Here is a 12,981-nt window from a genome sequence, read left to right on the forward strand (position 1 = left end):
CTCTCCAGTGTGTTACAAATACGATGGCAGGAGAAGAGGGTTATCTTGAAAGGAGGTAACGGTTGATTTTTTCATCCTCTTTGCTCAATGGAACAGTTGGAATGGAAATTTGTGGAGTCACTTCTGGAAGGAGAGATTTATGATCCAGCACCTTCATAGATATGAATGTCAATGTAACCAATTGAAAGAGTGATAGTTGCTGGGACCAGAAGGAATCCCCAGATTCTCAGAACTATATGGAGAGTACACGGGACTAATATCCACAGTAGGCTTTGAGGCTTTCCACTGGCAAAGCTTGAAAAGCAAGAAATTTAGGGAACTTTCTCAGGACATTGTGTTCAGCAACCTTGCGAGTGGGGAAATGGAAGTGGGCAAGTGCAGGGATTTACAGAGAATGGAAGCCCTAGATGTTTTAGTCCACTGTTAATGCATGGAACATGTGATTCCTCACCACAACCCCCAGGTAACCTGGTAAATAATTTAGGCTCCTGAAATGCTAACATTGCAGTTGTAATACTAGGCACCTTATACACAGTTGTTGCTAAAACCCTAGCATCAAGGCACAGGCTTTTGTGTTTTTGCAGTTCTGAAGATGAGTTTGGACTGGTTCACTCCCAACCTGTGTGATCAGCTATGTGTGATTGGGAGATGTACGTGGCTGGGCCTGTGCAGTCCACTCAGGCCAAGTGACAAAGACCAAGCTCTTGGCCTCAGCTTTACCCACACAGAGAGCTGCAATTCTACCTAATGTAACTTGCCCGGTTTTAGTGTATTTGTTCTATGTAATAGTACAATCATAAAGAAATTAGAAAAAGTTGAACAAAAAATTTTTTAAAAATCATAACAAACAAAAATTTGTGATCAAAAACATAAGCCAAAATGTCCTTTCAGTTTTGGCAAATGGGATTTCCCATCGTTCTTGGACAATGGCAGAAGGTGCAATGGAACAGGATTCCAGAGTGTAGATTTGAATCCTCACTCTCCACTAACTGCATGATTTTCGACAGGTAACTCCTGTTTCTTGAGATTGTTTCCTCAACTGTATAGTGAGGGTTTGCTTCATGACTTCTCATGTGTTTGTTGAAAAGTTAAGCATGATAATAGGAAGTATTAAACTTAGTGAATGACACACTAGAGGCATTGCCTTTAAATTTAGGAACGTGGAAAAATGCTCACTTTCATTATTATGATTAAATATGTTTGTAATGGCTTCAGCCAATATGATAAGACAAAAAGTGAAAAATAGAAGTAATAAAAGACATAAAATGATTTTTTATAGTTCATATTATATTCTACCTTCAAAAATCTAAGATAGTAAACCAGTTAGGGCTTTTAATGTTGAAATTAACAGAAATCACATTCAAACTGGCTTTGAATATATTCAAATATTGTTGGCTCATATAATAGTCACAAGAACTGGGGTACAGTAGACCTTAAGTTTGGTAGACCCAGGAGTAATACCATCAGTAATGCAACCATGTCCTGTCTTTGTGCCCTGCTAGACTCTGTATCAAGTCCTCCTCCCCACTGCCTATCCATGGTTTTAGGATGGCTGTCTTTAATAGCCAGAAGCTTTTCTGCTCATATCCAGCGGATGACAGAGAACTGGGTTCCTGTAGCTTTCACAGAAATGAGGACCTCATTCCCAAAACCCCAGCTAATCTCTTCTCAGATTTCATTGGCCCAAATTAAATCACATTATTCCTGAATCAGTCATGGTTTCAAGGAAGGGAAAATTATTCTGGTAGGCTTAAACTAATCAGTGTTTACCCTTATACCTGAAAACAGTCAGTCTTTCACCAAAAAGCCACAGTTGCATAGGAAAAAAAGATAGATATTTAAATGAAAGCCTGGTCTCTTAGAAGGAAGGTTTAATAGATGCCAGGTAGAAAACTAACAACGTTCACTACAATATCAACTAGAAATCCATTTTAAACTATAGAGAAAGTTCATTAGAGTAGGCAGATTGAAGATACACACACACAGAAATACAGTTTTGCTTGTGATGATCAGTTACAAAACAGAATTAAAAAAAGAGATCTCAACCTAACTTCAAAAATATATACAAATAAATATCAAATGCCCAGAAATAAACTTAACAAGGATTTGGAAGACACAGTGGAGAAAACAATGTTTCTTAACTTACAGGACATAAAGAAGATTTGACTAAATGGACAGATGGACTATATATCTGGTTATGAAAACTCAATGTTATAACTTTATCCAAAAAGTGAATGCCTTTTTATGAATTATAGTTGGGATGTGATGGAAGTGAAAAAAATGATTCTAAAGTTCATTTAGCTAATATATGTTTGAAAACAATGAGGGGCAATCTACCAGAAAGTCATTAAAACATATACCAAGACTAGAGTTATTAAAATAACAATTTTACTTCTGGGAAGTTTTTATATGCAAGAGATGAAATTTCAAAGCAAATAGTATTGGAATATTTATCAAAATATTGGGAAAAATTAGAGCCCTACTTTATAAATCAAAATATAGTCTAGAAAAGTTAAAGATTTAAATATAAAAATGAAACTATAAAAATACTAGAATAAAATATAGGACAAATGTTAATATTCTTAACATTTTGGAATAGTGCTGATCTTTCTTAGCACAAATACCAAAGTTAGAAACTATACAGAAAAAGATTTCAGAACTGCATACATAAAATTTTCTAAACCTCTATATCATAATCAAATACCATCATCATAAGTTAAAGGATAAATAATTAACTGGAAAATGACTTGCCACATTTAACAAACAAAAGATTTGTATTCATATCTTGTAAAGAGCTAAAACAAATTAATAAAAAGTAAGCATTACAGATGAAAAGTGGGCAGAGGACTTAAAAATAAAATATAAAAATATAGTTAATGAATTAAAGATGCTCAACTTCGCTGTTAACCAAAGAAATATATACTGAGACAATATTTTTTAACTGTTAGATTGTGAAAAACATTTAATAGATTTAATTTAAAGAAATATTAAAGAAAATGAGAAATATTAAAGAAAATGAGAAAACATTTTAACACACTTAATGCATACTCTATTCAGCTTCTAGAAAGTTATGCTAAGAGATATAGATACTCAAGGATGTTCATTGCAAAGTTGTTTTAATGAACAATAATTGGAGACAACCAATTCCCTATCAAAAGGAGTTTGTTTAAATCATTGTACATTTGTACAAGGGAATATTACACAGTCATTAAAAAGATGAGTTTTACACTGGCATAGAAGGCTAAATAGAAACTTTAAAGTGGGAAAAAAATTAATCTAGTAAATGGTATAACACTACTTTTAGGGTGAAGAAAAGAATAGATACTTATATATTATTAGATCTACTAAAACAAATTCTGCAGACATATATTCCAACTTGTTAACAATGTAGCGTTATGTCTGATGATAGGGATTATGATAAATTTTAACTTAAATACTTCTAATTTTTTTCACAGTTTAATATGATTTTACACTCATGGGAAAAGGTTATTTCTTCCTCAAGTAGAAAAGAAAGAAAGTAGAGGAGATATTAGTAGATAATTTGGAGTGAAACAACTTTGAGGGATGTTTTTCAGTATTAAAGAGACCTGTACTTCTTTTGGTCCTGAGGTGCTGGGAAAAAGTCAATATTGGAAAGAGACTGAGAATGAAGGAAATGTTGATTGGCTAAGGTCCCAGAGGAGCTGGAACAGAACACCAACACGGGGCAAACGTTAGGAAGAAGAAGGAAAGGAAAGGAGGATACCATAAAGAAAACTAAGGCAAGTTTTTTAGAAGGGCATAAAAGGACTTACAGCCAATGAAACCTATGTTTTCACAGTGGATTTGGAGAAAAAAGTAATCAGCTGAGTAGGGGAGGATTGGGACTGTGAGCTGCAGGACTGTGAGCACATGGAAGAGGTATGTGGTTGCTGCTGGCCAAAGAATGGGCTCTGAATTGTCAGGTATGCTTGTGAGATTCCTAGGCTCCATCCCAGATCTCCAGAATCAGTCTCTGAGGGAAGCTGATTTTAACACATTCTAAAATCTGGAACCCTTGAAAGGAAAGGTTAACTAAAAATATGGGGCCACTGCTGATGCTCTATCACAATTATCTGCAATGGAGTCAGTCAATCAATACATTTATGATTTTCTTCAGCAACATTTAGCAGCCTGGGAAGAAAAAGTCTGAGAAAAAAACAGATGGTTGGGCATGCCCTGCATCAGGCTTTGGCAACACGGGTGTAGAAGAAAGTCACAGGGTCAGTGGAACCTGAGATGCTGGGAAGTGTAACCTGGGTAATCACGAGGTAATAACTAGGTTGAGAGGAAGGCTTTGAGGGACTGGAATTTAGAAGTAGGAGGTGTTGGGTAAGTGAAGTCAGGGTGTGAGGTGGTTACGCTTATTAACACCAGGCTTCTACCCTGGGATTGCGTGAGTGTAGGCAAAGATGGTTACACAAGGCAAAACTAGATAGACACAGAATAGAATGTTGGGGAGAAGAGAAGGTAGGAAGGGGCAGCGCCAAGGGAACTATTAATAAAAGAACAGCATACGCCAGTCCTGGAGAATCAGTATGGAGGTACACCCAGGAAAGCTCGTCGGATTTAGAACCGTCTTTCCTCTGCATGTTGGCAAATGCAGAGTTAGCTCTCAGATGTCCCTACGGTGACAGCTGAAATTTTGGTTCACTCTCTTGCTTACAACTCTGTTCTACTCTATGGTGTATTCATTCGGTGGTCTTTGTCACTTAGAGCATTAATTCCTAAATAGTGGAGATCTGTTTTTCTCATTTTTAAATCCCCACTGCTTAATGCTGTGCCTGACACATGATAAATATTCAATGAAAACTTTTTCTGAATGAATGAAATTTAAAAGCTCCATCATGCTTCCAGTTAGAACTTTGGAGTCAGGGTATTTTGACAAAGGCCCCTCCCAGGTGGAAGAAGGGAGGAATGCTATTCATTGCTTACCTTCTTAGGCTGCTTTTGAACATGTTAGGTGGTTAGAACATTTTATTCAGTGAACATTTTGTATGAGTTAGCTACGTTTGACGATGAGCTATTTGTGGTGATGGAGGTGAGAAGTGTGACTGTCACCTGAAGGTAGAAAAAAAAGAAAAAGATTCCGTCCTCCTCCACCTAGGCATGAAATGTTCCATATCAAACTCTCAGCTTTCTTCAAACTCTCTCTATAAGGAGCCTCTTTACGCCAGGCTCCAGTTATCACCACTGTGAGCACACAGACATTCCTTCTTCATCTGCACCCTCACCACTTCCTACTTTACATCGCTCAGAAGCCCCAGACGCTCAACTTTGCACAAGCAGAATTAACGATCTTCCACTGCACTTCTGGTCCTCTTCCAGGATTTCCTCTCCCAGGGCTTAGCAGCACCTTCCCCAGCAAGTTAGGAACCCAGGAACCAACCTTTCTCAGTCTCGTTTCCTCATCTCCCACATCTAATCCACCAAATTCTTCCAATTTTAAGATATAAAGAACTCTTGGATCCTTCCATTTCTCCATTGTCAAAGCTACCACCCAGTTCTGGAATTCTGCAATACCCCCAAATGTATCTACCTATGACCATTCCAAGCTCCCTCCAATCCCCTCTCCACCTCACAGCCCGGAAGATCTTCTCAAAACTCTAATCCGATCGTGTCATATTTCTTCTTAAACCAACTCAGTGACTTAAGCTTTTAGCCCTAACTACTAGTTGCAAGGATCAGTATGGTCTGACCCTTGCCCACAGCTTGGGGCTCATTTTGCACGCTATACTCCTTCACTCTCTCTGGAGACCAACCACAGTCAATTTCCCTCCCTCTTTGATAGGCATCATGCTGTTCCCTACCCCCTACCCCCAAACCCACTAAGGCCTTTGTACATGCACTTTCTTCCCCACTTCATGTAGTTAGCCCCATGCTTCTTTCTGATCTCAGTCCACACATGATTTCTTTGGAGAAGCCATAAGAGATCTCTCCAACAAAGTCAAATCCTTTTGTTGTATTTGTTTATAGAAATATGGCCCCAATCTTTGTAGCATACATCTCAGTTGTGATTTTATATTTATGTGTGTGGGATTATTTCAGTTACATCTGTCTGCTTCACTAGACTCTAAGCTCTGTGAAGGGCAAGAACACTATGTGCCTTTGCTAAGTGCCGTGCTTGGCACATGAGTGTGCAATAAATAGTTGTTAGATGAGTGAATGAGGAGACCGGAAAACACTCTTGCATATTATTAGCTGTAGTCACAGTAAGAAAGTCCTGTTTCTCTGGTCCATCCACTGGGACTTGGTAATGGTTAGGTCATAGATGATTCTTCTAGACAATGGTATTCATAAAAATTTCCCCAGGAATTAAAGCCAAAATGCTGAGGTTTTGTCCTTGTTCTGCAGTAGTGTGGCCTCAGGCAAGTTATAACTTTTTTAGGTCTAAATTCTAAATGTCACCTACAATCAGTAGTCTCCTTCAGCCTTTGGCCTTTGACCAGCTGTTTTCTCCACATCCTCTCCTCCCTCCCTTCCTGCAAAGCTAGGGGAGGGCCTGATGCAGAGCTGGCTTTCCTGCCGGAGGAGTGGAAGGAAGCACACAGCGTGGGTACTAATTCCATAGGCCCACCTCGGTAACCGGAAACTAGGCCCGCCTTGGTATTCAGAAACTAATGCTGTATTCTATTTCTGCAGACAAACCAGTTTTGAAAAACAAAGCTTGAATATTTGGCAGGACAAGGAGCTAGTTCTGAACACAGTTTATTGCTGGCAAGGATGTCAATTCATCAAATTTAAAGGGTCTAACCTAGGAGCCTTGGTTGGGTGTACTGGCTCCCTTTCTTGTTTGATTAGGATGACATACACTCAGATTGATCTCTTTCCAGCTCAGTCATCTCTGTACAGTAAAGAATTTCAAGCTATGTATTATGTCTAAATATTTCATGATAAATTAAGAAGAGTGACTGTTTTCAAACTGGAATGCTTCTTCAGAAGAAACCCAAAAAGGTGACTCCTTTGTCTTTCTGAATCATGGATCCTAAAGTATCTTCAGTAAATGAAACCGAGTTTCATAACCAAAGAGGTGACTCTATCCTGTCCTATAGACTTGCAGTGTGAAGCTTGCATTGGTCTCTCTGTGTGTTAATTTCTTCATCTCTAGGATGGCCTCTGTGGTTCTTACTAACCTCAGAGTAGTATCATGAAGTCAATGAAATGATACTGGAAGAAAACAAGAGTGATTAATCTTATAGGATGATAAATCTAGATTTTCTTCAAATTCTTCATTTTGCCTAAAAATGTTTTTCAGAAAGAATGTTTACATTGGATATATCTACACCTGATTTGGTAATTCCAAAGTACATCCCAACCACCCACTTCTGAATAAGGAAAAAAAAATCAGAAGCCTGCAATTGTGTAACATGTAAATCTTTTCTGGACCAGGGCCCATCACTGTGGTTTGGCAACACAACCAGCACATCTCTTTTCTCATCTCTTGAAAAAAAACCAACAGAGAAAAAGGTACCTTGAGAATAAAGGTAATGATTAATCTATCAGACACCAAAAGGATAGTTTTCGGGATTTCAAGTTGTAAGTCGCCAATTCAAACAAATAGCAGCGAACAGGGAATGACAGTTCCACCAGCAGACGATTAAGCCACAGCCTGTAATTGGAACGGCATTTGTACAGTCAGAGACCGATTCTCACCAGACATCTCCAGGAATCTGTGAGCCATTGTCAAAACGTCCATTTTCATGTGGCTGCGTAAGTGAGGACCACAACAGGTAGGCATTTGTGGAAACAGGAGTCCTCGGAGAAGCCCCAAGATGCAGCCTGAGAAGTCAGAAAAGAGGAAGAGCTTCAAGCAGAGACTGGTGTTGAAGAGCAGCTTAGCAAAAGAAACCCTCTCTGAGTTCTTGGGCACGTTCATCATGATTGTAAGTATCTCCCGATTTCCTAAATTCGGACCCAATAATAGCTGCCAGGCTGGCAGTGGAGAGTTTTGTTTGGCTTGTTTTCTTTAAGTTAGTTATCAAATTAATTTTTTCCAGGAAGTAACAAGTTACAAGAGGCTGTTTGACTCTTTAGTGGCCATGATACTAAGTTTTCAATTACTCATTGCATTTATCCACAAAAGTTGATGGGAATAGAAAAGGGGGAGTGAGGGAAATGCCTTCTTTATTTCAGGTATTTACTTATACTCTAAAATGGCTTTGTGATTTAAAAGTCAGTCGTTAGACATTTTTTTCATTGATTAATTGATTTGTACCCTGCTTGCTTCCCCTAAGCATTGGGGTGACTCTGTCACCTGGAATGAGCATCAGTAGTTAATAAATATGGTTGGCAAAAATATATATGTATGGATGGCAAGAAACAGCTCAGTATGGCAAGTGCTTGACAAGTATTGTCCTGTCAGATCACTTGATTTTTAAGAAATTAAAGATTGCACTAGGTAGAAATAGCATACCAGGCAATAGTCCAGCTTTAGTTTTGTATCATTTTTCCCTCTATTTAAAGCAAAGTAATCTCTAAAGATCTTTGGAGATTTACAAGACAATTACAAGGACCTTCTAGATACAAACGAGGGACTACTTCTAAGAACCTCTTGAGGATTTGTCCAGAGATTCACTCAGCTATAAAAAGAAACTGGAAAGTTTACTTAAGTGCTCTGGACATTCTAGCATTCTCTGAATCCTGAAATTTTAGCTGGAGCCAGGCCGTTCGTGAATAGAAATGTATTACCATGTGGCAACTATTGATTTCAACTGGTTCTTTTAATCCTGCTTAAGTATTTCCTACTCCAGGTATAAATAATTTCATTTTTCTTAAAGTTATAGAAAATAGCTCATAAACTCTGTGCATTAAAATTCTTTGCTTTGAGCAAATACATAATAATTTAGAAGAATACGCTTCGAATGCGTCAGCTAAGCCAAGATTGAGAAACAAACGTGAACTCAAAAAATTGAACTATTGTAACGTGAAGAGAGAGTCGTAAGTTTTCTGGTCTCTGAGAAATGCATTAGACCAGGTTAGTTAAAGCATTTTCAGGGAGTTACGGACAATTTCTTGCACTCCTCATCTTCCCTTAGCATTCAGTACTAGCTGCTCTGTCCACACTCACTCTCATAATGTAGTAAGGGGAGTTACAAGGAAAAGAGAGAAGATGAAAGCCAGTGATTCTGAAGATTCCCAGTCACTGCTTACTGGAAAATCTTTCTTAGTGAGACTGAGATACCTGTGTCATTCATGTGACTTGACAATCTGGCCCCAAAGAGGAGCGCAGTTGTCAATACAGACTGATTCCAACCCCACAGTGACGAGTGGGACAGAAAAGTGAAGCCAATTCAGTTACAGTTCTTAGTGAGCTGCGGAAAACAGAGGAGGAAGTGAACTACACATCCTTTTTTTGCAACCGAAAAATTTAAAACCCTCTTTATTTCTTAACAAGAACACGTTTCATAATCCCACGCTTTTCTGAGTTGAAAGTGAAAGTTGCTTCCAGCAGTTCACTGCTCAACTCATGCAACCGGCCTTGTGTCTTCCCCACTATGCAAGGTGGGGGTTAAATAAATAACATCTTGATATTGTCTGTTGAAAAATTAAGCCTTGTTTCTTCTGGATAAAGCCAAACATTTCCTGAAATATTTAATTTCCATTTATACCACACGTTTATTTTCTGAAGTGAACCCTGATAAAATCTGCAACCTTGATTATCATCTTCAGTTTTGGTGGTGCTTGTGGGGATGTATAACCCAAAAGTTCTTGCACGAACACAATTTTTTTTAAACCAAGAAATCTACATGGTTTTGCTCAAAGTTTATCTAAAGTAATTGTTTCTGCTTTACTAGAAAATGTGCATTTTGCCTTGTATTTTCTAGTAAAAAGCTTTGTATATTGATAACGGCAAAGGGACGGGGAACATTTAAGAGATGGCAGAGGATATGAAGGACTTAGTCCTTCAGATACGTGAGACTGGTTTTTCCCCTGACCTTGGGAGTCTGGTGTTATTGTTTTCCCTTCCTTTGAAAAACTGCTCTTATGGGAAGCATCTCAAACTAATCCACACCTATAAATTAGGGGTCCCCAACCCACAGGCCGTGAACTGGTACAGATCTGTAGCCTGTTAGGAACTGGGCTGCACAGTAGGCGGTGCACAGCTGGTGATCAAGCATTACCACCTGAGCTCCGCCTCCTGTCAGATGAGTGGCAGCATAAGATTCTCAGAGGAGTGAGAACCCTGTTGTGGACTGTGCAGTCAAGGGCTCTAGGCTGCACACTCCTTATGAGAATCTAAGGCCTGATGATCTGAGGTAGAAGAGTTTCATCCTGAAATTATCCCCATCCCTGGTCTGGGGAAAAATTATCTTACATGAAACCAATCCCTGGTGCCAAAAAGTTGGGAACAGTAAATGACTGATAAAGCCTACTGGTAGCATTAAGAGAAAAGAAGGCCCACAAAAAACTCTTTGTAAACTGCAGCTAAAACCAACAATAATTAAGTCATAAGCCAAAAAGCTAGCTCTAATTTGGCCTTTCATTCATTGGGATAGGTAGGCCTTTTACCTTTGCTAGTGTCAGGGGAAAATTGCAAAGCAAAAGGCTGATCTCTTCCTTGGGCTGAACTTCACAGAATCTCTAGTCATGTCTAGTCATTTCTCACGTGTCTGTGCTCACTCCTGCTATTCTATATACTCTCCTCTCTCTTCAAACTTTTCAGGATTCTTGATACACAGCTCATCTTATTGAAGAAGCTGAAGTGAAAAGACCAGCAAGCAGCCATATTTCCTCCTGAGGTAGAAGGACAGCCTTCCAGGGCTGGACTTTTGAGTAGGTAACATACTGTGTAGAAGGACAGATCCTAAAGTCTTTTCTCACCCTGTCTAGCTTCCACATTAGAGGTCTAACTTTTGGCATCTCTTAGAGTGGAAACAAATGCATGCTTTTCTGCTAAAAGTAATACCGTTGATCTTTACCTTCAGTGCCCTGAAGGAAATAGAAAGGAGCCATCCTGGAACACAGACTATGGAGGAAACAGGGGAGTGGGCAGTACAGGGAAGAGGAAGAAGTACAGGGATGGTCGACTGTATGTGTGAAGTGTCAGACACTGCAATGTTCCCTTCCTCCAGGACTGGGTGAGCAAGCGTCCCTCCTTGCTGGGGTCACAGAGTTTGTCATTCCATTCCGAGAGGATTCTCAATCAGATATGCTGGTTATAGACACTCTAGGGCTTTACAATTATTATTACAAAGTTTGTTCAGATCTTGAAGTAGCTCTATTCTATCTTAGGGAGATTTTGAAACAAAAGACGATGTGGTCAGCATTTAGAGTGAAATCAGAAACTTCTTAAGCCAAATTAAAGGAGACATCCAGTTTGCAGGGCATAGTACAGGACAGTTTTGGTCTAATACCTGATTTGGAATCCCCAGGTACTGTCAGGAGAGCTCTGAGATAAGGGTGGGCAGATATCGCTGGCCCTTTTTATTGATGGAGAAGCTGAGCACAGGCTGATGTAATCATGCATCCCAGGAATCAGCCCACAGTTTGGTTGCCCTGCCCTGGGCACACACTCGCCCTTGGACTTCCACTGGGCTCTTCCCCAAACAGCACAGAATGTTCACTCATCCAAAGTGGCGTTTCTGTTTATATGTTTCCTGAAGAGAGAGAAAGGAAAGCCATCGCCTGCATTTTGCCAGATGGAAAGACAAGTATAACATAATTAAGAGACTTGAATGAAAGACCTAGGCTTCATATCTTGACTCTAGTCATTCCCTAATGCCATCATTTGATGTGAATTAACTCCTTTCATGTGAAAGCCCAGGAGAACTTGGCAAATTTTATAGCCTAAAATACATTAGCAGTGTCGAAAGATGATTTTAAAGAACAGACGTGATCGTGGTAGGAACTTTTTATAGAAGATCTGCTAGCAGAGTCTTGGGACCTCTTCACCACCTACAAGCAACACATTCAAACCTCAGGTAACACCAGGGTTCTGAGGTGGCTCAGATGTGTCTTCACAGCTCTGATAAACACATTGACCATGCACCTCACTGTTTTCAATTACTAGCGTCTCCTCAAGACCACTCTTTTGGTTCAGAGCAAAGGACCTACAGGAAAGTGGGCCTCAAGAGACCCCATAACTTCTCTCTTGCTTTTTTTTTTTTTTTGAGACAAAGTCTTGCTCTGTCACTCAGGCTGGAGTGCAGTGGTAACATCTCGGTTCACTGCAACTTTTGCCTCCCAGGTTCAAGTGATTCTTCTGCCTCAGCTTCCCACGTAGCTAGGACTACAGGTGTGTGCTACCACATCCAGCTCATTTTTGTATTTTTAGTAGAGATGGGGTTTCACCATGTTGGCCAGGCTGGTCTCAAACTCCTGACCTCGTGATCTGCCCACCTCAGCCTCCCAAAGTGCTGGGATTACAGACATGAGCCACTGTGCCTGGCCCCTCTCTCTTGCTTTCTGGCTCAACGGCTCCCTGTTCTTTCTCTGTTTCCTCCATGCTTGGTTCTTCTAGCTTGCTGTTTTGCAAAACTGTCCACCTGTCCCAGCCTAGGATGCCCAGGACTGAGGGTCACACGGACCTAGAGCTGTCAGTTGGCCAATAGATGACAGATCAGAAGCCCCTGCTGTCAGCAGTGCCCTGCTGAGGGAACAGACACGCATAGTCTCACAGAATTTTATCAAAAGCTCTCTCCACCACAGCAGAACATCAGAGAACTTCTACAGTCAGTTTTACCTGCCTCTTGTTATTACGATTTATGTTCAATGCTCAGTCCTTCAAGGATTGGTACTTCTGTACTGGGGAGTTCTGTCCCTTTAAGAATGTCCAAGGTTCTAAATCTGAAAGTGCACAAGTGCTTAACACTGGGGATTCTCCTTGGATCCTTGCCGTGAAGCAGGAGTTTAAAGACCCGAGGCTCTCTTCTGTCAAATCTGATGGCGAGGACAAGCGAGGGCAAAGGCGGTTAACACTGAGCATACTCTATACCGTAGACAAGTTAATCCTTAAACTAAATC

General features: G+C 39.9%; 1 protein-coding gene across 2 annotated transcripts in view; it reads left to right on the plus strand.

The window, feature by feature from the left end:
* Positions 1 to 7,189: 7,189 nt before the first annotated feature.
* AQP9 (aquaporin 9) overlaps positions 7,190 to 12,981 on the plus strand; it is a 44,307-nt gene continuing 38,515 nt past the window's right edge. Inside the window, exon 1 of one of the 2 annotated variants that reach the window (XM_021666208.2) lies at positions 7,190 to 7,901. In XM_021666208.2, coding sequence (XP_021521883.1) covers positions 7,791 to 7,901 — 111 coding nt within the window. In that variant the 5' untranslated portion in view covers positions 7,190 to 7,790. The remainder of the gene's footprint in view (positions 7,902 to 12,981) is intronic. The other variant, XM_021666209.2, reaches the window with a different exon arrangement.

The sequence above is a fragment of the Aotus nancymaae genome, unplaced genomic scaffold (assembly GCF_030222135.1).
Source record: "Aotus nancymaae isolate 86718 unplaced genomic scaffold, 86718_ANA_hifiasm-v0.15.2.pri h1tg000041l, whole genome shotgun sequence".
Lineage (NCBI taxonomy): Eukaryota > Metazoa > Chordata > Mammalia > Primates > Aotidae > Aotus > Aotus nancymaae.